The 22,246-nt window shown below is 46.1% G+C and overlaps 1 protein-coding gene across 1 annotated transcript in view; it reads left to right on the forward strand.

Moving 5' to 3' along the window:
* ncam1a (neural cell adhesion molecule 1a) overlaps nt 1-22,246 on the forward strand; it is a 53,974-nt gene that overhangs the window by 11,968 nt on the left and 19,760 nt on the right. Inside the window, exons 5-15 of the mRNA XM_084684083.1 lie at nt 1,634-1,771; nt 2,333-2,450; nt 3,268-3,428; nt 3,569-3,711; nt 9,002-9,152; nt 11,491-11,675; nt 13,320-13,416; nt 14,537-14,704; nt 14,894-15,019; nt 17,023-17,037; nt 19,367-19,414. Of these exons, the coding sequence (XP_084540209.1) occupies nt 1,634-1,771; nt 2,333-2,450; nt 3,268-3,428; nt 3,569-3,711; nt 9,002-9,152; nt 11,491-11,675; nt 13,320-13,416; nt 14,537-14,704; nt 14,894-15,019; nt 17,023-17,037; nt 19,367-19,414 (1,350 nt within the window). The remainder of the gene's footprint in view (nt 1-1,633; nt 1,772-2,332; nt 2,451-3,267; nt 3,429-3,568; nt 3,712-9,001; nt 9,153-11,490; nt 11,676-13,319; nt 13,417-14,536; nt 14,705-14,893; nt 15,020-17,022; nt 17,038-19,366; nt 19,415-22,246) is intronic.

Genomic DNA, 22,246 nt, shown 5'->3' on the forward strand with positions numbered 1-22,246 from the left:
AGCCACAGGGTAGGGGCACTCTGACGGCCCATCACACGTCAATTACACCCGCAACGATTTGCATAGCCACACTCCGCACACTTAGATGCGTGAGTCCAATTATCCCCACGCTCCCACAGCATGAGTACGGTTGGGGCCCACAGCTTGCTAGCTTGTTCCTTCCGTCAAGTACCTAGCATGACACTCGTAGCTAGCAACGCTAGACGCTGGTGTTTACCGTTACGGCACCCTCTTGCCGGTACATGTTTTGCCACACCAGCGTAGTGCATAGAGCTAGATAACCGTATGTCTATTGGACGTTCATCTGAAATGTCCGAAGTCACACATCCGAGATGGTAGTCTACGCTGTGGGCCCACACACGACGACAGACAGATACTGTGACGCTACTCAACTGGTTAACCGATAATATAGGGATACCATATTTCACTTAAGGATGTATTTGACGTTTGAATTAATTTGGCTGCCCTAACATCTGCCCGGAGACAGCAGACGAAAATAGCGTCTCTGGCTGACTGCTCATTTACACTTTCTATTGATCAGTGCGCACCCCTGAAATAAAGAATATTACAATGAACAATATTGACAAGCTGTTACGTAAGCACCGGCTAATACATTCCCGAAATCCGAGTATTCCGTTTGCACAGCGTAGGCTATACTAAGCCTACTGAATGCCATGGCAATCAAACAATACAATCGAGTTAAAGAACCGCAGATACACAAACCCTTTCATTCGGGTACGCCATTCCTGATTACCAGCCGGTGGTGTCCTAAGACACGGTACCACGTCATTCCTCCCCTACAGTCAATGCGAAATCGAAGGCCACGGGAGCGCCTCCGAAGCAGTACCGGGGATCGGCGGATCCACCGCTGTCGTCGACCCCTCCTCCAGCGCGACGACCCGAGCACTCGTTTCCGCCAGAGACCTCGACGTCCAGAGGGGCCAACAGGACCGGGTCTTCCTCCCTGGACCAGAGCATTCTCAGCGGGCACCGGTCGGGAAGAGAAGGAAGGAGAAAGAGCGGCCTTGCAGCACTCCACGAACGTGCAGTTCATCATGATACACTCAAGGAAAGAGACACGACCAAGACATAGTAGAGTCCAGGATGCGTTGACCCGCCAATCCTGGTAGTAGGCGATCTTTGAGCCGACGCGAGTTACGCCGGGCCTGGCTACCTGTATCGTCGCAACCGCCGTCGGGGCGGTTCTCAGAGGCTGCGAATCCAGGCGAATGCCCGAAACCTCCCGCAAACACCCCCAACAACAACAGGCCACCCCCGGATTGCAAGAGCCGGACACAGCAACACAGGCGAAAGCAACAACCGACAACGCAGGAATACAAACACATTGGCAGCAGCACTGATCATACAACGACCGGGGTGAGTGTGTGCATATCCGCGCGTCTTTTAAAGACGCCTTATCGGATGTGGCCCAATGGATATGCGCTGCTACATGGGTGTGGTAGTGGGTGGAGTAAGGAAGGTGGAGTAAGACGCCTTACGTCCCCTATAACTGGCTGACGCGCGCTGCCCGATTGCCCTGCCAGAACTAGCTGCGCTTATGTGTGTATATTGCGGTATATATATATATGTATAAGTCGTTGTATATATTTCTGAACACTCGTCATGTTTCCAGTTCGGTTCAAGATCCTGGCCAACAACCACCTCCAGATCCGCGGTATCAAGAAGACTGATGAGGGAGTGTACACCTGCGAGGCTCGCGTCATGGCCCGCGGGGAGATCGACTTCCGAGTCATCAAGGTCATCGTGAACGGTGAGCACAGCGCTGTTCCTCGCTCGCCCACACACGCTCCTCCTCAGGGAGAGATGGGCAGTTCCCTAGTGGAGACGGGGGGCGTGTGTTTTCTAATGGGGGTGGGACAGCTACAAGGGATTAGTGTTTTACTAAAATCGGTGACCTATCGAAAACTGACAAGGGGTCGCTGTTCAGCAAATGTTCTAACCCTAACATACCCTCTACATGCTGTTCAGCAAATGTTCTAACCCTAACATACCCTCTACATGCTGTTCAGCAAATGTTCTAACCCTAACATTTGCTGAACAGCAACCCATGGTCACAGTTTTTGATAGGTCACCGATTTCGGTACAACAGAGGATGTGGCCTTTGTCAATGTCATTTTCTGAATCAAAGTGAGGGGGACAGATGTACCCTTTTCAGAAAGTGGTCTAATGAAACCTAAGGTAGAGACTTCAGGAGGCAACATCACCTTAGGCAGGATCATGTACCGTAGGAAGGATCATGTTACCTTTGACAGGTCAGTGCAAAAGCCTAGTAGCTAGTAGTTGTGTGACTGTGACGCTGTGTGTGTTCCAGTGCTGCCCACCATCAGGACCAGGCAGTCGGAGGTAAACGCCACGGCAGACAGCGGACAGTCGGTGATGCTGGCCTGCGACGCCGACGGTTTCCCTGAACCCAGCGTTACCTGGGCGCGGTACGTGTCTCCCTCCTGTCTCTCAGAAACCCCCTGCAGGTGCTGCCGCGTTCGTCTGGACACAAAGTAACACTGAAGCAGCTCCACCACCTCAGCTGCAGGACTGACGTCCTCTCATCAGAAGCATCAGAGACTTCCAAGGCTGGCTCTGATTGTCTTGGTTGTTGCTCGCAGCGCTCCTCCGGCACCTCCTCCCTTTCTCAGTTTGTCTCTGAATACAAATGAACGAGAGGAAATGTGGGACGGCGAGGAACATGGTGTCAGACCGTTGCCGGGGGAGAGATGGAGAGCGGGAGGACAGGGAGGACAGGAGAGGCAGGAGATTGGGGTGGGAGGCAGAGCACTCTCAACATTTGTTATGTATCTCCCAGAGTGCCTGACAGGGCTGTCTTTTGGTTTCAATATGACATCTCCTGGGGATCTCTACGTCTACGAGAATACCGATGAGGTTTCGGGGTCCAGAACTGAGCAGCAGCTCTGCTGTTTGAGAGCGACAGAGGGGCTCAGACATGCAGCAGAGCAGAGGGACTCAAACGCTCAGGAGATTCAGATGCACATCCTAGCTTAACACCACACGGTACTCTGGCTAGAAAGCCAATGACAAGGCCCCAGTTGTTGTGATAAATCCGAATCGAAGGTGTCTGTTTACATTTTGTCTGATCGCTGGACGTGTTCTCTTCAGGGAGGACAGCTGGGATTGTGTTCTTGCCCTCCGGCTCTCGTTCTCCTTTGAATGGAAGCGCGCTGTCAGGGTTCTTTTGTAGGGACTTGGATATGATGCTGATGGGTGTTGTCCGCTCCTCTCTCCCTCCCCTAGGAACCGGGTGGTCCTGGTGTCGGACGACAAGTTCAGCTTGAACGAGGACGGCTCGGAGCTGACGATCTTGGACGTCAACAAACTGGACGAGGGAGATTACACGTGCATCGCCCGGAACAAGGCCGGGGAGAAGGAGGGAGAAGTCAGCCTAAATGTGTTTGGTAAGATGTCTGGAAACACCTCCACCTCCTTATAGGACATTTGAAGACGTCTTTGTGTGTAAACAAACTTTTGATTGCAAATAGCCAAGAACACAAAACCAAACACACATTCACCCGCCTGTACTGGGGTTTGTTTCCAGTGCCGCCCAAGATCACCTACTTCAACAACCAGTCTGCGTCAGAGCTTGACGAGCAGATCACGCTGACCTGCGAGGTGTCAGGGGACCCCATCCCCACGGTGTCCTGGAGCTCACGCAACCGCGTGCTGAAAGAGGGCGAGCAGGTAATGTCCTCTACACCTGGGGGGGAGGAGCCAAGCTGGGTAATGTCCTCTACACCTGGGGGGGAGGAGCCAAGCTGGGTAATGTCCTCCACACCTAGGGGGGAGGAGCCAAGCTGGGTAATGTCCTCTACACCTGGGGGGGAGGAGCCAAGCTGGGTAATGTCCTCTACACCTGGGGGGGAGGAGCCAAGCTTCACGTTGGAAAGGTCAAACAATGCAGGCTAATTCATCAGGATGTGCCTCGGCCATTGATCTGTGTTTGACTAAAAAAGGGGAGTCGGTGAAAGGAAGAGGAGCGTCTAAACGCTGCCTCGTCCACACCTTCACCAGTGTCACCTCGCTCGCCTGCTCGCTCGGTACACCTGACCTGGTGCTGTTATTGGGGAACGACAACGAGAGGGAGGGAGGGAGTTAAAACAGACACAAACTCTCAAAGAGAGATGGTGAGAGAGAGAGAGAGATATGGTGAGAGAGAGAGAGATATGGTGAGAGAGAGAGAGAGAGAGAGAGAGAGAGAGAGAGAGAGAGAGAGAGAGAGAGAGAGAGCTTGGTGCTGCAGTGACGTCAGACGACAGCATTTGCATCCACCTCTAAAGGGTGATGCTAACACTCCCTGCGTGCATGTTCCTCTCAGCAGGCTCATGCATCAACATCTGCTCTATCTACTCACTCATGAATACCTGAGGTACTTCCACCAGGCGATCAAAGTCTTAAGCTTTTCGAGCTCGGCAGGTCTGTATGAATGCCCCTCCCTCCCTCTCTCTCTCTCCCCCTCCCTCCCTTTCTTTCCAGGTTATCGTATAATACAAGATGTCAAATGTAAAAGGTGCAATTACTAAACAGGCTTTTCAGTCAGGCAAAGAAGGCAATTTCAGATGTATTGTTGGAGGGTTATTGCTATCTTCTAGCTGTGGTATTGTCACACACCGATGGCGGCATGCACCATGTTAGAAACATCTGGTGGATTAGCCGATCTGGGAGAGTAATTGCCTGCTATGGTTAGAATGTGTCGACCTGTATTTTATCTCTTGGTAATTACCTTTCCAATTGGAACAGGAAAGTCGATGAGCATGTATTGTTGAACATGAATAATAATGTTTAAAAGGCACTCCACTTGTGTGTATTTGTTTGTTTTCTAAGCATGGAAACATGTTTTATTATGCAAATTGTGAATACATACATTGGGCCTTTTCATATTTCGTAGAGTTACAAAACACCACATTTGTAGTATTTGTGTGACTGTAAAAACAAGGAATTGTATTACCTTACATAGAAAAGTGCATCACTTGGCATTGAAAAGAGAATATTTGATTTAGTCTTAAATTGGCACAAACCAGATGACGCCAGTGTTAGTGTTTTTATGTGCACATACTAAATTCCAGCAGCAATATGTTTTTTCATTTGAGCCACCGTGAGTACTGGACACTTTCTCTGGGGAAACAGAGCCCTGAATATACCTGAACATACGTAGTCACCCTCCAGAGGGAGAGCTGTACATCTGGGTTGCTGGCCTACTTTAGTTTAAATGCACAATCCAGCAGAAAGTAGACAAACTCAAGAACCGTGTCATTAAGGGCCTGCCAACAACTGGACTATCTGTCCTTCCTGGGGCCAGGAGAGAGGGGGGGCCGTGTGGGATGGAACACGTTTTCCAGCGCAGAGGGATTGTTCCCTATTGTCGAAAATGGCCAGGTGACATGAACTGATACCTGGGTGTGGCGTTGGATGTCCGTGTGCTTGTTTCCATGGGAACAGGGTACAAAGGAAAGGAAGGTGTTTTAATGAGATAATGTGATTTAAGAGGTCAGTACAGGTGTACTGCCTGTCGAAAACCTACAATGCCAGTCTAAAACTCGTGAAACTATCTCCTTAAACATTTCATTGTTGAGCTAAAATTGGGGATATGAAGACTCACTGATACCATCTTCTGTTCAGTCGTTTATGTTCTCTGTCGTCTTGCTGATCTTTTTGGTGTCAAAGGCAGTTGAATCCAGCGCGTGGCGCGCTTAAGGTCCTGCTGTTCCTCTGATCAAAGCTGTCACAGATTCTGATCGTTTTTTGTCACCCTCATCATCTATTGTTGAAGTAGTTCCTTTATCTCTCTTGTCTTCCATTCAGGCCCCTGGGTTATCAGAGTTGTGGATCTGATCTATTAGTCCATACACACTCACATGCCAATTAATCATAACACGCAATGACAAAAGTCATTTTTCAACCCAAGAATGGAACTCTTGTATCTCATTGTTACTGAGCCTTTGGATGTCATAGTCCTGCCCAGAGTAGGATGGATTTCATTTTTGCACAAAAACCACCTGACAAAAAAAAGGTTTTTGATTGTGACTCAATTGTACATTCTGTTGAGCTATGAAAAATCACTTAAGAAAAGTTTGTATCGATTGTTTTATCATGCAGGACTGCAACCATAGCTGATACAAACTGTCTCAATGCTTAATTAAGATAGAATATGTACTGATAATCACATGATTAAACTAACAACTCTCTCTCTCTGTATACTGCGTTATATTTTATAAATTAATGGTTAATAATTGAGAAGCTCCTATGAAGCTGTGGAAGAGGAGGTGATCGTTTAGCTCATGACAGCCTGTCATACTGCTCCCCCTGTGGTGGAAACAACCTTTAACCTCAGCAGACGATAACCTCAGCAGACGACCCAGAAGAGATGACCTCACCGTTCATCTTTATTCATTTCCGATGGCGATTTGTCAGCAGCATACAAGCATATAACATGAAACAGTCAATACCATACAACAGAAACAAACACATAAAACACATCTACAGTCAATTCATTTCTTCCTATTAAACATTTTCATAAAAGCTTTAAAGCTGAGGGGATAAATTAAGATCTAAATCATTTAGTTTTATTAATAGGAGTACTGAAACGAATACCAGAGACCTCTCTTAGCATAACAAGTCATACCAATGTTCACGACAATCCTGACATGTCCACAGACATCTCACCCTTCAAAACTAGGTGAAGACTTGAGCACAAAATCTGAAAATACCAAAAGTTCCAACTGCTGGCATTGGCTCTAGTACATTCTGTCCTTGGAAGACGTTCTATAGCTCAAGGGTAGAGTGTTTACATCTACGATGTTAAGTGTGAAATATGAAATCAATAATTCCACTTCAAGTTCGAAATAATCATTCATCGTTATCAGAAACATTGTTTCCCAGAAAGGTGTTTGCTTCCTAGAATCATGCAGTGGAACATTGCATTTTGTGTTGACATTTCAACAGTCTCTTCTCTTTCTAAACACCCCATGCATGTTTTGTTTCGGTGTTTACAAGTGTCTCCATCAGTCTGGTGTGCTCCAGCTAAACTCTGAAACAGGAACAGCCCACTCTAACCTGTGTGCATGAGGGTCCAGCATGATTTCCACCTCCCCCCTCATGTTAAGACTCCTTTTCCCCATTTTTGTGCTTTTGTTTTGTGTGTTCGTCCCCTCTAGGCTTCTTGGACTCGCCCCGACACGTACGAGGTATGGCTGCTGAACAGCGTAGCCGAGCTGCAGAGCTTAGCACATAACCCAGTCACATGTTAGACGAACCTGGTCCACCGCAAAACAACCTCGTTGGCTCTGCTCTCTTTCAGACAAATTTGATCAGATTCTCGCCACAGATATGATTTATCAGTTTAATCTTTCACCCACGTTTTGCTGAATTCCGTTTTTCCCTTTGCATTGTGATTGTCTGATTGCTGATGCCTCAGAGCAGCTCAGACACAGAAGCAGAGCCAACACGTTCTGCCCTGGACCAAGACATGTAGTTATGCCTAACACTAACCAACACCTGCACCATGTTGGAACCCTTCAGATTGAACTTCACTTCCTGTAGTACATTACACACTGGAGAAAGTTCTGGAGTGAGAACTCTACCAAGATACCAGATGATTTAATGTGCGACTCGATTCCAGTTTAATAGTTTCTCTTCTAATCCATGTCACAAACAATACAAAAACGAGAAGGGTGCTATCTTATAAAGAAGGCCACAGTGAAGGAAATCACAATCCCTTATTATATGTTGATAATCAAACGTAGTGGTAATCCTGAGTGTTTGTAGGTAACTAGTGATAGTGGACTCTCCTTAGTCTTGCACTGTTAGACCCTGCCAGCTAGTTCCCTATGGAATCAGTGCCCCAACCTGTAGGCAAATGCACGTAGTTTACCCTCTACAACATGTGTCTTAGATTTTCCTGGTTGAATCTTTCTACCTTTTCCAAAAGTTGAAGTCTACATCGACAGTGATTCGGAGGTTGAGGGTGTTGAAGTGTCAGCATCCGTTTGGAGGGTGTAGTATAGCAGTCAAGTACTCATCACGAGTCCAAACATAAGAGAGAGAGTGGAGGAAGAGCAGGACTGTTGTTGTTGACAGAAACAGCAGGATGTGTTCTGTTATAGTGGCTCCAAGTTTAGCTGGCTCTCCTCTTTTTCCTCCTCTCCCCGGGAACGAGAGAAATGACAAAAGAGAGAGAGCGACAGAGAGAGACAGAGAGAGACAGAGAGAGAGAGAGACACACATCTTTAATGGTATACAAGAGGTTTGTTACTGATTTGTAATCAAGTTGTGCTATATAATATGAAGTCATCTGGCATGATGACTAATGAATCTATTTAATTGAGTCATGGAAGGGATCAGACCTCACTGGGCCTGTGAAGGAAGCTCAGTCTAGATGTTTTCATGTTTACTGTAAAATCAGTGTTATTAATTGGGTAGCAAATTGGGCAATTAAAAATGTCTTTGGAGATGTGAAACATGGTTGTCTTTGATGTAACCATTGGAAACAGCTTATTTAATCTAAAAACTTAAAATACGCAATTTTAATTTTATGGAATGGAATCAGAACTGGTTCCCAAGTGACACCAGACCAGTCTGATATTTACCAGGGTTTGATTACAACTGTAATGATGGTAACAAGATAAATACTGTCAGTTAATCTTGGATGCAAGTCGTTGCCTTCCCGAGACTGCCGTTCACCTTACAGGGAGTTTCGCCTCTCACATACTCACTAGGCACAAGACCAGTCTCCACAAGGCAGCAGCAGCTGTAAACAAGGACAACAAACAGATGATCTCAATGTTCGAGTTATTTACGTTAACTCGTAGAGCCAAAGAGTCAGACAGGCTCAGAGACTCACAGAACAGAGAACACCAAGTCCTTTCTGTGTGAACAAAGCAACACAATGGCTTTGTTCCCCTTCACACAACGACCAAGGACACACAACGTCCTACAAAAGACATCTTTAAACGCTTTCATATTTTCTTCCTTTCAGAGTCTGGATAAGAACGTGATGGTTCGCAGCCACGCTCGTGTCTCGTCTCTCACGCTGAAGTACGTCCAGTTCACAGACGCCGGGCAGTACTTCTGCACTGCTCGGAACCCCATCGGTCAGGACACCCAGAGCATCTACCTGGAAGTGCGATGTGAGTGACCGACCAGCTACACGCACCTCCCTAGAAATGGCGTTCCTTCTCTGTCGCCTGGTTCGTAATTGTGGGGTCGTGGGGTCGTTTCCCAACGTAGGTGGGATGGATCATTGTTTATATGTGACTGAGAATTCAGCCATTAAGTATGACTTTTTTAATGAACACAGGGGGGGACAGATTTGTCGTTTTCAAAAAGGTCTGAACGGGGGGGGACTTGAACCTGTGACCTCTTGACGTTCTGTGCTGCAGAGCTACTCTCATCCAAAGTATAATTCCAGATATTCCTGTCCTGCCGTATCAGTGATTCAGCAGTTGCTTACCCAACATCGAACTCCATTAGAACTGCTTTGTAGGCCTGCCAAAGACTTAATTGCATTTTCTGCCCGACTATCAGAAATATGGGCTAGTAAGTTTCATCTCTCAACAAGTTCCAGAGGCACATTTAGGGTCTTTTGTTTCGTCAGATTAGTCGATTCAGTATTCCGACTGCATGAGGAGATCTGTGCATCATTACCATCAGAGAGATGCACAGACATGCAACAGCCAAATCAGTTTTAATCTCATTCTGCACTTTCAAAAGTTCCCTGAATACGAAGGAGGGGATGGAAACTCACACTAAATAATGAGCATCTAATTGGATTAATTGCCCGTTCCCCCTAAAACTTGGGCAATCTGCTCCTGAACATGAGATAGCATCACAATACTCAATTGATACAATTGTTTGGCGTTGCGGTTAGAGTCGAGCTATTTGGGTACTCGGGTTGTTGATTCACTGTTGCCGAGTGATTAGCGATAAAGAGAGGTGCTTTGTCTTAATCCTAGCACGCCCTTTCGATCTCCATCTTGAAATTCCAACAAGATCTCTCCCGTTCAGCGACACACACGGAGTCTGCGGACATGTCACAGGACTTTGCTCTCCGACATACATATTCTAGAAACAAGCGTTACATTAGAGGTTTAGTTATGTGCTTTATTGACGTTCTGAGAGCAAAGCGTTAATGTCTGGTCCGTTTGGGCACAGCTCCTTCAATCTGCTTCTGTTAGTTTAAAATAAAGATGTTATGAAAACAATGATTGTTTCAGCTCTCTTCCTGATAAGAGCGGGTTTATTTTGAGAAATCCATTTGGAGCAGACAGGCCCCGGTAATTGGACAGCAGGGTGGCCGGGCTGAAAGGAGAGACTCGGGAGAGGGAACGAGTTTCAGAAGAGGCAGAAGGACTTATCAGGGCACTGAGGAATGAAGATCTGTCGACTCAGCGACATCCATCTCTCCCAGCAGCTGGGGACTGCTGTGTTATCGAGAGCCCAGGGTCAACTCCAAGGCCCACAAACATCAGGGACGTGAAAACAGCTCAAAACGCTGTTCTTCACTTGAGGCCTGCTGGTTGATTTTACTGCAAAGCTGAGACATTATTAAGTAAAAACACTTCTGGGTAAAGATCGATAGATGTTAATGGCAGTTGACGTTTAAATGCAGGGGAGCTGGAGGCAGTAATCTGGCTGGTAAAGCCGGTCCCTGGAGATGTGCAAAGGGGGGCGCTGTATGAACCGTGCAGAAAATGAGTCCTTCACCTTCGGTTATTTTTAGATTTCAAAACCCAAGGATTAAAAGCAATGATATATTCAGGTTTTTTATTTATTTAGTATTTCCCAGTAAAAAGCAACAGTTCAATTAAAGATTTGGTTCATCTAACAGTGAAGATTGAAGGGTAGGCCAAAGCTCTGGTATTATCAAAGACATATCACTCCTCTGTGGATTCAGAACATTGGATATCTTGTTTTTGCTTGCCTATGATTTAGCAATTACAAATGACAGGAAAAAACGTTTTTTCTCAGAAGTTAATGAGACAAACCACAGTAGGATTCCAGTCTGCAGTGCAGGGGGATTCAGTTATTAAATCAAAGTGATTACACTAACCACTTGATCTATACAATCTCTGTGTCATTAAAGGATTGGGAAATCATTAACACTGTAAATGTTTCACTTGTAGTAAGTCAAACCGAGGCATTGTGGGATTCAGTCTGGGTTATGGAGATGCAACGTGCACTAGCACACCTAACTAGCCCAACAGCGAAACAGGACATTTTATTCAGTTAGCTGACACTTTCATCCCAAGCAACGTACAGTACTCTAACCTGGAATCCTAGTTTCCATCTCCGCTAAACACATTCCTTCAAAATGATCCATCCTCAAACAGAATCCTCTGTTACGTCCACATGCCCTGAAAAACAACGTTCTGCGATGACCTGCTCGTTGCGTCGGCTGTTTCTACGGCGAGCGCGTCGCCTTGCTGCTGGCGTGTTGACCTTTGACCTGCTCTTCCGTCTCTCCAGATGCTCCCAAGATCCAGGGCTCCGTCACCTGGTACACCTGGGAGAGGAACGCCGTCAACATCACCTGCGAGGTGCTGGCCCACCCCGGGGCCTCCGTCAGCTGGTTCAGAGACGGCCAGCCACTCCCCAATGCCAACGTCACCAACATCAAGATCTACAACACTCCTGCCGTCAGCTACCTGGAGGTACGAGCAGACCAGGGGATACGCCTGGGGACACTCAGGGAGTTAGGGAGGAGTGATGATGCGTATTTGTTTAGCAGATGATTGTGGGGGGGATTTGAACCTGTTAACTCTTTTTTGACCTGTCTGTCAAATGCTCTCCTGCCTAGCTATACACTTTCTCAAATCACATTTCATCAGTGGTCTTTTTTTGGTGAAGCAGTTTTGCAGACAACTTTACGGATCCCCACAGATCAGCGCCTTTAAAACTCTGAGGCATCAAAATGCCTGTTGGGTTTTCATGCGAACATGAAATGACTGACGTCAATTACTAAGTAGAAAACATAGTTTTAGGTGGGGAGAGAATAAGTTCAATGTTTGCGTGTAGTGTTGTTAAAAAGCCACTGCTGCTTCTAGAAATCTCGGCGGACCGAGACCATTTGAGTTGGTGACACCCTGGTAAAGGTGTTGGTTAACACGTTGATGTGTTGGTGTGGAAAGTGTTTTTTGTTGCTCTGAAACACTGTGTTTAAAAGTTGTTGTTTTTTGCCACTTAAATCTATTTGTAGCTTGAAATTTCCCCCTTTCTCTTTCTGTTGCGGAATGGGAAGGAATTTGACAGCAGTTTGAATGCCGTTGTGTGCAAATTCAGGTCAAAACAAAAGATTTGAACATTAAACAGCATTTCAGATATTTTCCTGAAGATGCATCGAATGTTAGAATGCATTTGAGGATAGAACATGTTATCAAGCTAAAATGGTCAAAGTATTTTATCCAGAGCCTGAATATAATACTATCTTCAAATTTTCAAAATATGCCATGACTAACCGATTAATCATGACACTTTCTTGTGTCAACTCTCCTTTGAGCTGTCAACTAAATGATAACATCATGTGACTCATCCTGATGGTTTCTGACGGAAGAAGGAAATGTGTGTAGATGTTAATTAGTTATGTCATATTTTGTTGTAAGATAGATGGTTCTGTCTCATTTGGCTGTGATAAGCTACTTCTGGTTGGCTTTACAGTAGGTGCATTGTGTTTTATATTATTCATTATTATCATTTAGAAGGATTTAGCAATTAGGCCAGAGCTTACAATCTGTATCCACGTGCTGGCACAAACAAGACACAACTTGATTTGATTCCTAAAACATATACAACCCCAACTCCAAAACATGGTGACAGTACAAATGAACATGTGATGTACAGTAGCGCCTGGACGTTCATCTGTCAGTATTTGGAGATCCTTCCAGAATCCCCGCTGTGTTCCATCTGTGTTCCTGTTGCTTTGAGTAGACCCTCTCAGCTACACCCTGAGCACCTGAGGAACCGGGGATGAGTCCTCTGTTCCAACAACCGGCTGACCGGCATCCCCTGAACCCCCAGTGCACCCTGGGACACAAAGAGGTCTGCTAGATCTGTTGGCACCGGCTCCCTAGTTGTCCAGCCAGGCTAATGATGCCAGTAACCCTGCCTGTCCATTATCCAGAAGGACAAGGACATGCGGCGATTCACAAATAACAAGCTGGTTCTTCCCATGAGGATGAGAATCCTTTGTAACAACCCAGTTGGAAATGACCAAAAGTGACTGGAACATTCTAGGTCGCAGTGGGATGATGTTCATGCCTGTGTGTGTGTGTGTGTGTGTGTCTGTGTGTGTGTACCAGGTCACCCCAGATTCTCAGAATGACTTTGGGAGCTACAACTGCACTGCCAGAAATGACGTTGGCGTAGAGTCCAAGGAGTTTCTTCTCATAGAAGCAGGTTGGTCCCCAAACTGCTTCCTGTCACATGTTTACACCAGTCAAAGTTTAGAGCCAAACTGGAGACCAAGGGGTAGGACATTCTGGACATAAAATTGAATTGTAATGTTGGCACCTAAAAGGTTTTGCTGACGTGTTGTATTTGGAAAGGTGCTGCGGCATGATCTCTATCCTAAGCTTGTGAAACCACACATGAAACGTTTGCTCCATAACTGCACATCTGGAGGTCAAATTAGCATTCTGCATCCAGGTTTCTCTGCACTCATTAAGGTGAAGTGCATTTGTGATAAAAAACATAATGAGAGTAATTTCCAGCATTTACAGTGAGTGAGCTGTCATTTCAGGAGCTATTTCAGTAGGTGGAAAATCAGGCTAGATGTTGAAATGTTATCGTCATGGCCAAACTTATTTCCCCGACATCAACAGAATGGAGTCTGGGTTATAAACACAGGCTTGGTTTGGCGCAGCTCTCCTGCTAGTAAATGTGACTATTTTTGGTTGCCAAAAGTCAAATCAGAGACAGCCTGGTTGTCTTGTAGACGTGTCGCCAATAAACTTAAGTAGCCAAACCATGTCGCCCAACACGTCCTTTCTTCACAAGAGTTTAGTGGCTGCCAACGCAATTTGGAGGGCGTTGTTGAATTGGATTTTGTCCTTACTGCTCAGACATGGTGTTCTCCGGCCAAAACCTCCAGAGACCTTTGATTGGATTAGGCTAGTAAACCTGCCGTGTGATTGGCTGTATCTCTCATGTCCATCCATTGCCATTGGCTGTGCCCCAAATACTAGTCTTGGTCCCAGTTCCTGGCTGACCTGTTGTGATGGCAGCTTGATAAGCAATCGGGACGTGTGTGTGTCTCTCTCTCTGTGTGTGTGTCTCTATCTGTGTGCGTGTCTCTCTGTGTGTGTGTGTCTCTCTCTGTGTGCGTGTCTCTCTGTGTGCGTGTCTATCTGTGTGCGTGTCTATCTGTGTGTCTCTCTCTCTATGTGTGTTTGTCTCTCTTTGTGTGTGTGTCTCTATCTGTGTGTGTGTCTCTCTGCGTGTGTGTGTCTCTCTCTGTGTGTGTGTCTCTCTGCGTGTGTGTGTCTCTCTGTGTGTGTCTCTCTGTGTGTGTGTGTAGATGTGCCCTCTGCTCCAGGGATCAGCCGTGTGGAGCCCTTCTCCAGCACCGCCCTGGTGACCTTCGAGGAGCCGGAGGCTGATGGGGGCGTGCCGGTGCTCCGTTACCGGGCAGAGTGGCGTGCCAGCGGACAGGACTGGACCAGCAAGGAGTACGAGGCAGAGGACGGTGAGATAAACACACAACCCTCACCACGACCCTCACCACGACCCTCACCACGACCCTCACCACGACCCTCACCACGACCCTCACCACGACCCTCACCACGACCCTCACCACGACCCTCACCACGACCAGCAGTAGAAGCAGGTCTCTGGCTCTTGTGAATGTGTCTGACTGACGTCTTCCTTCGGTCAGGCATGGACGTCCTCACCATGGTGGGGCTGAAGCCGGAGACGTCCTACGAGGTCAAGATGTCCGCCATCAACGGCAAGGGGGAGGGCGAGAGCAGCGCAGCCGTGAGCTTCAAGACCGAACCCGTCCGTAAGTCCCCCGCTAATGTTAGCGCTCACCTCACCCTAACGCTTCCCTCCCCTCGTCCCTGCAGTCCAGCGGCCCACCCCTGCCCCTCCGCCCCACCCCCATCAGGCTGGATGCATCCCTCTGACTCCTCCCTGGAGGAGGACCTACTCTGGGAATGCATCTTCTCTCCCCTGCCCCTCCTCCCTCCCTTGCCCCCCCCCCCCCCCACACCCCCACCCACCTGCCTGTCTTGTGCAGCGGGGTGAGGAAGGGGGAGAGGTGTCTAAACTTCCACTCATTTGTTCCGTAACGTCGGCAGAAGGGTCTGATTTAGTCGAGTCCTCCCTCTCCTCTCCTCTCTGTGTGTGTGTGCTCTGACCTGGCCTGATCAGCGTTCTGGGCTTCTCTCCTGGATGGTTCCAGGCTGCAGAGAACATCCCACGCAGCCTCCTAGACTGTTGTGTCAGCATTTGTTCCCCGCGAAAAAGCATCATTAGTCTGTGTGTAAAGTTTGTCTTTCATCATGTGAACTTTCTGGGCTCAGTTTGAGGTAATCTGAACTTCTCTCATGAAGGTCATTTGATGGTCCCTTTGTAAATGCATAACTTATTGGTGGATTACATAATGTAGGCATCTTGCCAGAATGCGTCGCTCATTTTACTTAGATCAAACTGTTGAACAAGAACCAAGCAAACCTTTGCATGGACTTGTAGAGAGTGTCAACTCAGAGCTGCTTGTTGATCTTCTGAAGCTATGGGACTGTAGCCTGGCCAAACACCAGCATTAGCTCTTCTAAGATGATGTTCAAGTCAAACCTTTCGTCCAATTGATACATAAAATCACATTATTTCATGAGACCATATTTACGTTAACATTAAGTCAGATTGGTATAAAATGCTCATGTAACATTATACTGTACATAAGTACTGTACGCAAGTCTAAATAGTTTCCTTCTCTGAAGATAACGTAGATAACGATAAAGTGCACTGACATATATTAAATCATAGAGCCTGTGTTAAATCCAAGAGTTATAGAAATGAATCCTGTATGAATGTGGCTAATGTTGAGTGGCAAAGACAGATGGAGAGTTGCTTTTAAAAGACAAAATAGAGTTAGAGATTTACCCTCGAAACATTTTAGACTGGCTGCTCTTCTTGGCTATTATTTCGGGGGGGGGGGAGGGGGTGAAGCCTTAATGAATGAATACAGTCGTTGAATACAGTGTTTCATCAAAGTGTTCATCATGACGCAGACTGTGCTGGTCTACATGAACACAGGTTTGGAAGATCTGGAGTTTGCTACCGGTCGGTTCTCTCTCAGAGACTCTCTTCTCTCTCGCTCTGTCTCGCTCTCTCTCGCTCTCTCTCTTTCTATCTCGTTTTCTCTCTGTCTCTTTCACCATCACTCTCTCTCTTTGTCTGTTTCTCTCTTTCTCAGTTTCTTTCTCTCTCTCTCTCCCTCTCCTCTCCCTCTTTCTCTCTCTCTCCCTCTCCTCTCCCTCTTTCTCTCTCTCTCTGTCCTAGTTTTCTTACGGTTCGTTCCCCATCTGGTTGTGTAGAGTGAAGGCAGCGTCGCTGTCGTTCGGCAAGGGCTGAGTCAGCTGTGTGCGTTCTGAATCAATCTTCGTTTGATTCTTAGCTGCTTCCTGTCACGCTCCCATCTGCTTCCTGTTACCCCGCGTGCTTCTGTAGAAACTTCGATCCCTCCTTCTGTTTTCACGCTCTGCTAAGGGGGCTTTGTCCTGTTACCTCACCATTTTAAAGATGTTTTTTTCTCACAAATTTCTAAAAAGAAAAGAAAAAAGAAACATGTAAAAGGAAATACAAGGCTTTTCACAAGGCTAAGATTTCATCAACATACCATCAGTGTTATAATTTATTTCTTATTTTTATCTATTTCATAAAAGCTTATTTCCTGTCAGGACAGAGTCTCCCCCATATCACTTTGTGTAATTCTGTTGTCATGGTTTCTGTTCCTTCTGATCGGTTCTGCTTCATCTGTTTTTGTTCCATTGGATTCCTCAGGCTATACTTTCACAAGTAAGTTTCTCACCTCCTGTTTTCTGTTACTTTTCTCATCAATTCATCCATATTTGTCACACATTTTCTGCTGACAATTCTGTTGCTAGCGCATGTTGAAATTCAGTATATTTTTCCATATATGGTTTTACACATTCTTTCCCATTGTTTTAACGCGAGACATGTCTGTTTGCCTGTGGCCTAAGAACACAAGGTGCTATTTGACAAGCTAGCGACCCTCCAGACCTCACGCTGTGCATTTGTTCTTGCAAATTTTTCCAGACGGCATACCGTTTCAGTACGCTAACATGGAGACAGGTTGGTGTAGCTGTGTGGTAGCTATAACGACAGGCTGTAAGCTTGTTCTGAGTGCCCATCTAGCATCCTCTTAGTCCCTGACTCCAAGCCCCTCGCTCGGTCCCTGTGTTTCAAACCTGTAAACCCTCCCTCATCAACACTCTCCCTCATCAACACTCTCCCTCATCAACACTCTCCCTCATCAACACTCTCCCTCATCAACACTCTCCCTCATCAACACTCTCCCTCATCAACACTCTCCCTCATCAACACTCTCCCTCATCAACACTCTCCCTCATCAACACTCTCCCTCATCAACACTCTCCCTCATCAACACTCTCCCTCATCAACACTCTCCCTCATCAACACTCTCCCTCATCACCACTCTCCCTGACACGTGAAGAGTGACTGTGTGAGCCGATTCGTTCCCAAACAGAAACTTTTCTTTTCTAGTCTCCAAGAGTCCCATTAGTAGTAAAGGAGCATTGACGACGTGTATCACCAGGCTTCCTATCACCACAAAAACTAAACAGAGAATGTAGCTGCCACAATGTCGGGAGGGGAGGGGAGGGGGGGAGGGGAGGGGGAGAGGGGAGAGGGGAGGGGGGAGGAGGAGGACTATGCAGAGGTGACTCATCTGTGACGTTTGGGTGTCACACGCCTCAGAAACAGCTCTGGGTTCAGCTCAGCTGCTGGGTCGCGGCGGGGCAGGGCGGGGCGGGGCAGGGCGGGGCAGGGCGGGGCAGGGCGGGGCGGGGCTACCTTGCAGTGTTATTGTTCTACTTCTCAAGGCTGAGATGGAAGCTCCAGAGAAGCGTGACCAACACGACGTCTGGTGACGTTACAGACGCCTCCACGCTGCCCTGCTGGGCGCTGATGGATGGCTTCATCAGCGCTAGGCTGGTGGGGGGGTGCCTGGATAATGGTCCGGGCCGGATCACAAAACTCACTTCACATCCATCCAGGCTTCGCCTGCCGCTGTCTGGAGCTACAGAGAAATAAGGTTTAGGTGACATCAGAAAAGAATAGTGTTGAATGGTAGAAGTGGATAAAGAATGGCAAAGCCGATATTGAATGATAGTTATGCAATATGCGATTATCTAACTGTTCTTACATTTCGGTGTGTGGCATTTTGGTATTTGGTTTGTGTGTTGGTTATGACAACCTGTGGTTCTTGGTTTCATGGCCTTCACAGACATGTAGGATGAGGTTCTAGACGCAATACTCTCCCTCTCTCCCTCTCTCTCTCTCTCTCTCTCTCTCTCTCTCTCTCTCTCTCTCTCTCTCTCTCTCTCTCTCTCTCTCTCTCTCTCTCTCTCTCTCTCTCTCTCTCTCTCTCTCTCTCTCTCTCTCTCTCTCTCTCTCTCTCTCTCTCTCTCTCTCTCTCTCTCTCTCTCTCTCTCTCTCTCTCTCTCTCTCTCTGTCTCTGTCTAAATCCTTAGGAATAATTAATGGTCTAAGAACATTTTCCCTGGGTCTATTTTTATGAATTCTTAACACCAACTGCAGGATCTGCCTGAACTCTGTGTGAATTGTAAAATCTGTCAACTGCTCGATACCGCCACAAACCCACTCCAGCTACACAGATTATAACTCACTCCTGAAACACCATTCTTAGTTAGTTTGTGATTGTCTTTCTGTTCCTGCAGTCATGTGATCTTACTCCAAATCATGCAGTGTGATGTTTTACCACACTCACTGGTTCTGCTTAGTGTTGGAAAAGCCTGTACAGTGAGCACGAGACTGGATTACTGCTTTCTGTAACATCGCTACACAGGTTTCACAGTGCTCTATGTGTCTTCACCAGATTGAATCTAGTCTGGTGGGGTTAGTCAAAACGAGTCCTCTCTCCCCATTCATAACGTATTGCTTGTTGCTAATGGACAACAGGCAAACCTTGGGAACAAATCTGATCAGTGCACCGGAGTCTACATCTGTCCAAACGACATCACATTAACTACATCTCAAGTTGTCTGTTGCACCACAAACTATTTCCTCCACCGACCCGGGGAGCTCTGCCCAGACCCCTCACTGTGTTCTCACCATCTTGCAGTTTCTTCAGTGACTCCAACGCTCCTTGTTCCAACCAGTGCACCCCTTAGTGAGTATACCACAGGTCTGGCAGTGTGGAGTGTCTGTCAGCAACCAAACCGCCTCTCTGTTTAGTGTCTATCTTAGAGCCGCGGTGCCTCACCAGCATGGCCTGTAGCGATGACACGTAGTGAGCCGGGTGGGGGTGGGGGACAGATGATTTGCTGATATAGTCGGGAATGGATTGGAGCAATGAGATGAGTTTATCCCTGGCTCTTCTCAATGCTCCTCTCCCCAGTAGAACACCTCTGCACTAACCACAGTCTAGGGTTAACCTTGTGTCATCGTGACCCATTAGTCCTGGGCGATATGAATTCAGTTAACACCACAGTGCATGTACCGGATGAATTAATTCAAGTGGCTATCTGGAACACCCCTTTTTACGGCTTGATTTGAAGTTCATTTGTATTGATGATGATAATACAGAAAAAACAAATAATCTAAATATTTTTGTTGCTTGTGACTTGTGTGTTGAAATGCAGCATGCAGCAATGTGAAATTCTTTGGTTGTTATGATTTTACGGTTCAAAAGAAGAGTTACAATTCTGCCAGAAAACCGCTCTAGAACCTGCCCTGTCCCTTCTACATCAGCAGGATACACTGCCTCCAGATTTGTACCTTCCCATAATATAACGGCTGTACGTGCGTGATGAAAACATCTGAAGCAAGCCAGCAGCTTCATCACTACACTATATGAGAAAAGTAAAGAAAAGAAAGAAAAGTATAAGAACACAAATTTTCCAACTTTCTTCTCTAACCTCCTGGTGACCTCAAGAATGACAGTTAGGGAGGACGGTTCAGGATGATTTTAATGTAACCATGACAGCATACATGATGAGATTAGACCTTGGCTCAGAGTAGGGAACAGCGCTGCACACAGTGCAGGGAAGGACACCTGTGTGGTCTTAGGAGAAGAGGGCAGAAGTGCTTCTTAAACCTACACAGACTTCTGCTGGGAGCTGAAGACGGCTTCTTTTAAGGATTCCTACCGTGAGATTGCTAGAAACAAAATCGAAGAGAGACGGAATAGAAACAGACAGCTGGAGGTTCATATTGGCAATCTCTCACCCTTATGAATACCAAACAGCAAGAAATGTTCCTCTCTCCTTACCTAAGCCCTTTGTGACTAAAGACTGTCTGAAAGGTTAGGACTGAGGTAGATAACCGAGTTGCACCGGTCAGCTATTTTTTTTTACTAGAAAACAAAAAAAGTATTTTCCTTGAACCGCTTTGAGATCGTTTGTTGATAAACTATCTGATGATTCAGCTAATTTTGGATTTTGTCTACAAAGTTGTCATCTGGGTTTTTGTTGCGTGCATTTTCAAAAGTTGCTTCAGAGCAGACAGTAACTGTAGCTCATGATCAACACGTGAGTGCTCATCAAACTGATTGTGAGGGCATGAATTACAGATCATGAGGTTGCAGGTTCAAATTACCCCGTACATTACTCTGGACAAAACCGTCTGCTAAATGAACACATTATTATTATTAATATTATTAAGTAGTCCAGTTCTATGTGCTGTATAACATGTTTCAACCCCCCCCCCCCCCAAGAAAACGTAACTATTGTAACAGCCACAGAGACAATCTCAACTAACATAATCATAGAACAGCTATATTGTTCACTAGATTAGCGACTAACTTTGTTTAACAACCTTTAGAAGGGACTGGAATGTTACAAAGCATACAGTATTATCAGACGATAACAGATCCTCGTGGTTAAACGCTTACAGCTTTTACACTTGCTCAATCGTGAGATTTCGCCTCAATATGGCAATTTGGTAACAATGGTGCATAATGAAACGAGTTTAGCACAAGGTACATGGAGTAAGTATTTTGGATGGTGCATGCCTAATGGTTCGAAATAACGATTCCCAACAGTTTGGAGTTTTTCTAATTCATCTTGAAAAGCATAATTCCCTGTAGAACTGAGGTATTGTGTGTGTGTGTGTGTGTGTGTGTGTGTGTAGGTAGGTCATCTGTTGTGACAGAACAATGTCTCTGTTTTTAGATTTGTGCTGCCCTGTTGTCTAATTCTTTCAGCTTTCAGAGTCATAATACTGTCAGACGTGACGTCCCTAACCCTCCATGTGTCCCTGTTGTGAAGGACAGCATCATGCGCCACGTGTAGATCTGCATGATGTGCTTTGATCAGTATTGGAAATACTGCGGGCTTTCCTCTGTTTTAAGAACATGTACATGCTTGGTTTGGTGTCACACCTTTTGGTGTCACACCTTTTGGTGTTACTCGTAAAAACAAAAACAAAAAGGCTCTTTGGGTTGGCAAAAATGTCACATTTGTCATATTTTGTTTTTTTATCACAGAAATCGATTCAAAGGCACATGAATGTCAGTCAGAGGAAATACTGTTTCGTTGATGCATGAGGCAGTTTTGGGCAGAACCATTTTTGTTTGAATTGGAAGTTGTATTCTGTATTAATTCTCCCATAAGGTGTTCCCTTACATCCCCAACTTCTGTTTGTCTTTTATAAAAACATCTTTATGTAACAGAACTCATGCTGGATGTCCAAAATGCTTCATGTATCTAAATGCTATACATGTTTCTGTGTTTTGATGTGCAAAGACGTTCTGTTTTAAATTTAAACATTTATTTTTGTTGTTTGTTTTGTATCGTTTTGTCTTTTAACTGTCTTGTTGTTTTGTTTCTTACCCATAATTACATCATTAAAAAAATATATTTTGTATTTTCCATGTGACTCCCCAACCCCCCCTCCCTCCCTCCCTCCTCCTCCTTCACTTTCCTTTCAACCAATCATGTGCGTGCGTTTCATATGACTTTGTCATGTGGCTCTTGCATGGTGCTGATGTCGTCTTCGCTGG

The sequence above is a fragment of the Hypomesus nipponensis genome, chromosome 20 (assembly GCF_054491055.1).
Source record: "Hypomesus nipponensis isolate SF chromosome 20, ASM5449105v1, whole genome shotgun sequence".
NCBI classification, from domain to species: Eukaryota; Metazoa; Chordata; class Actinopteri; order Osmeriformes; family Osmeridae; genus Hypomesus; species Hypomesus nipponensis.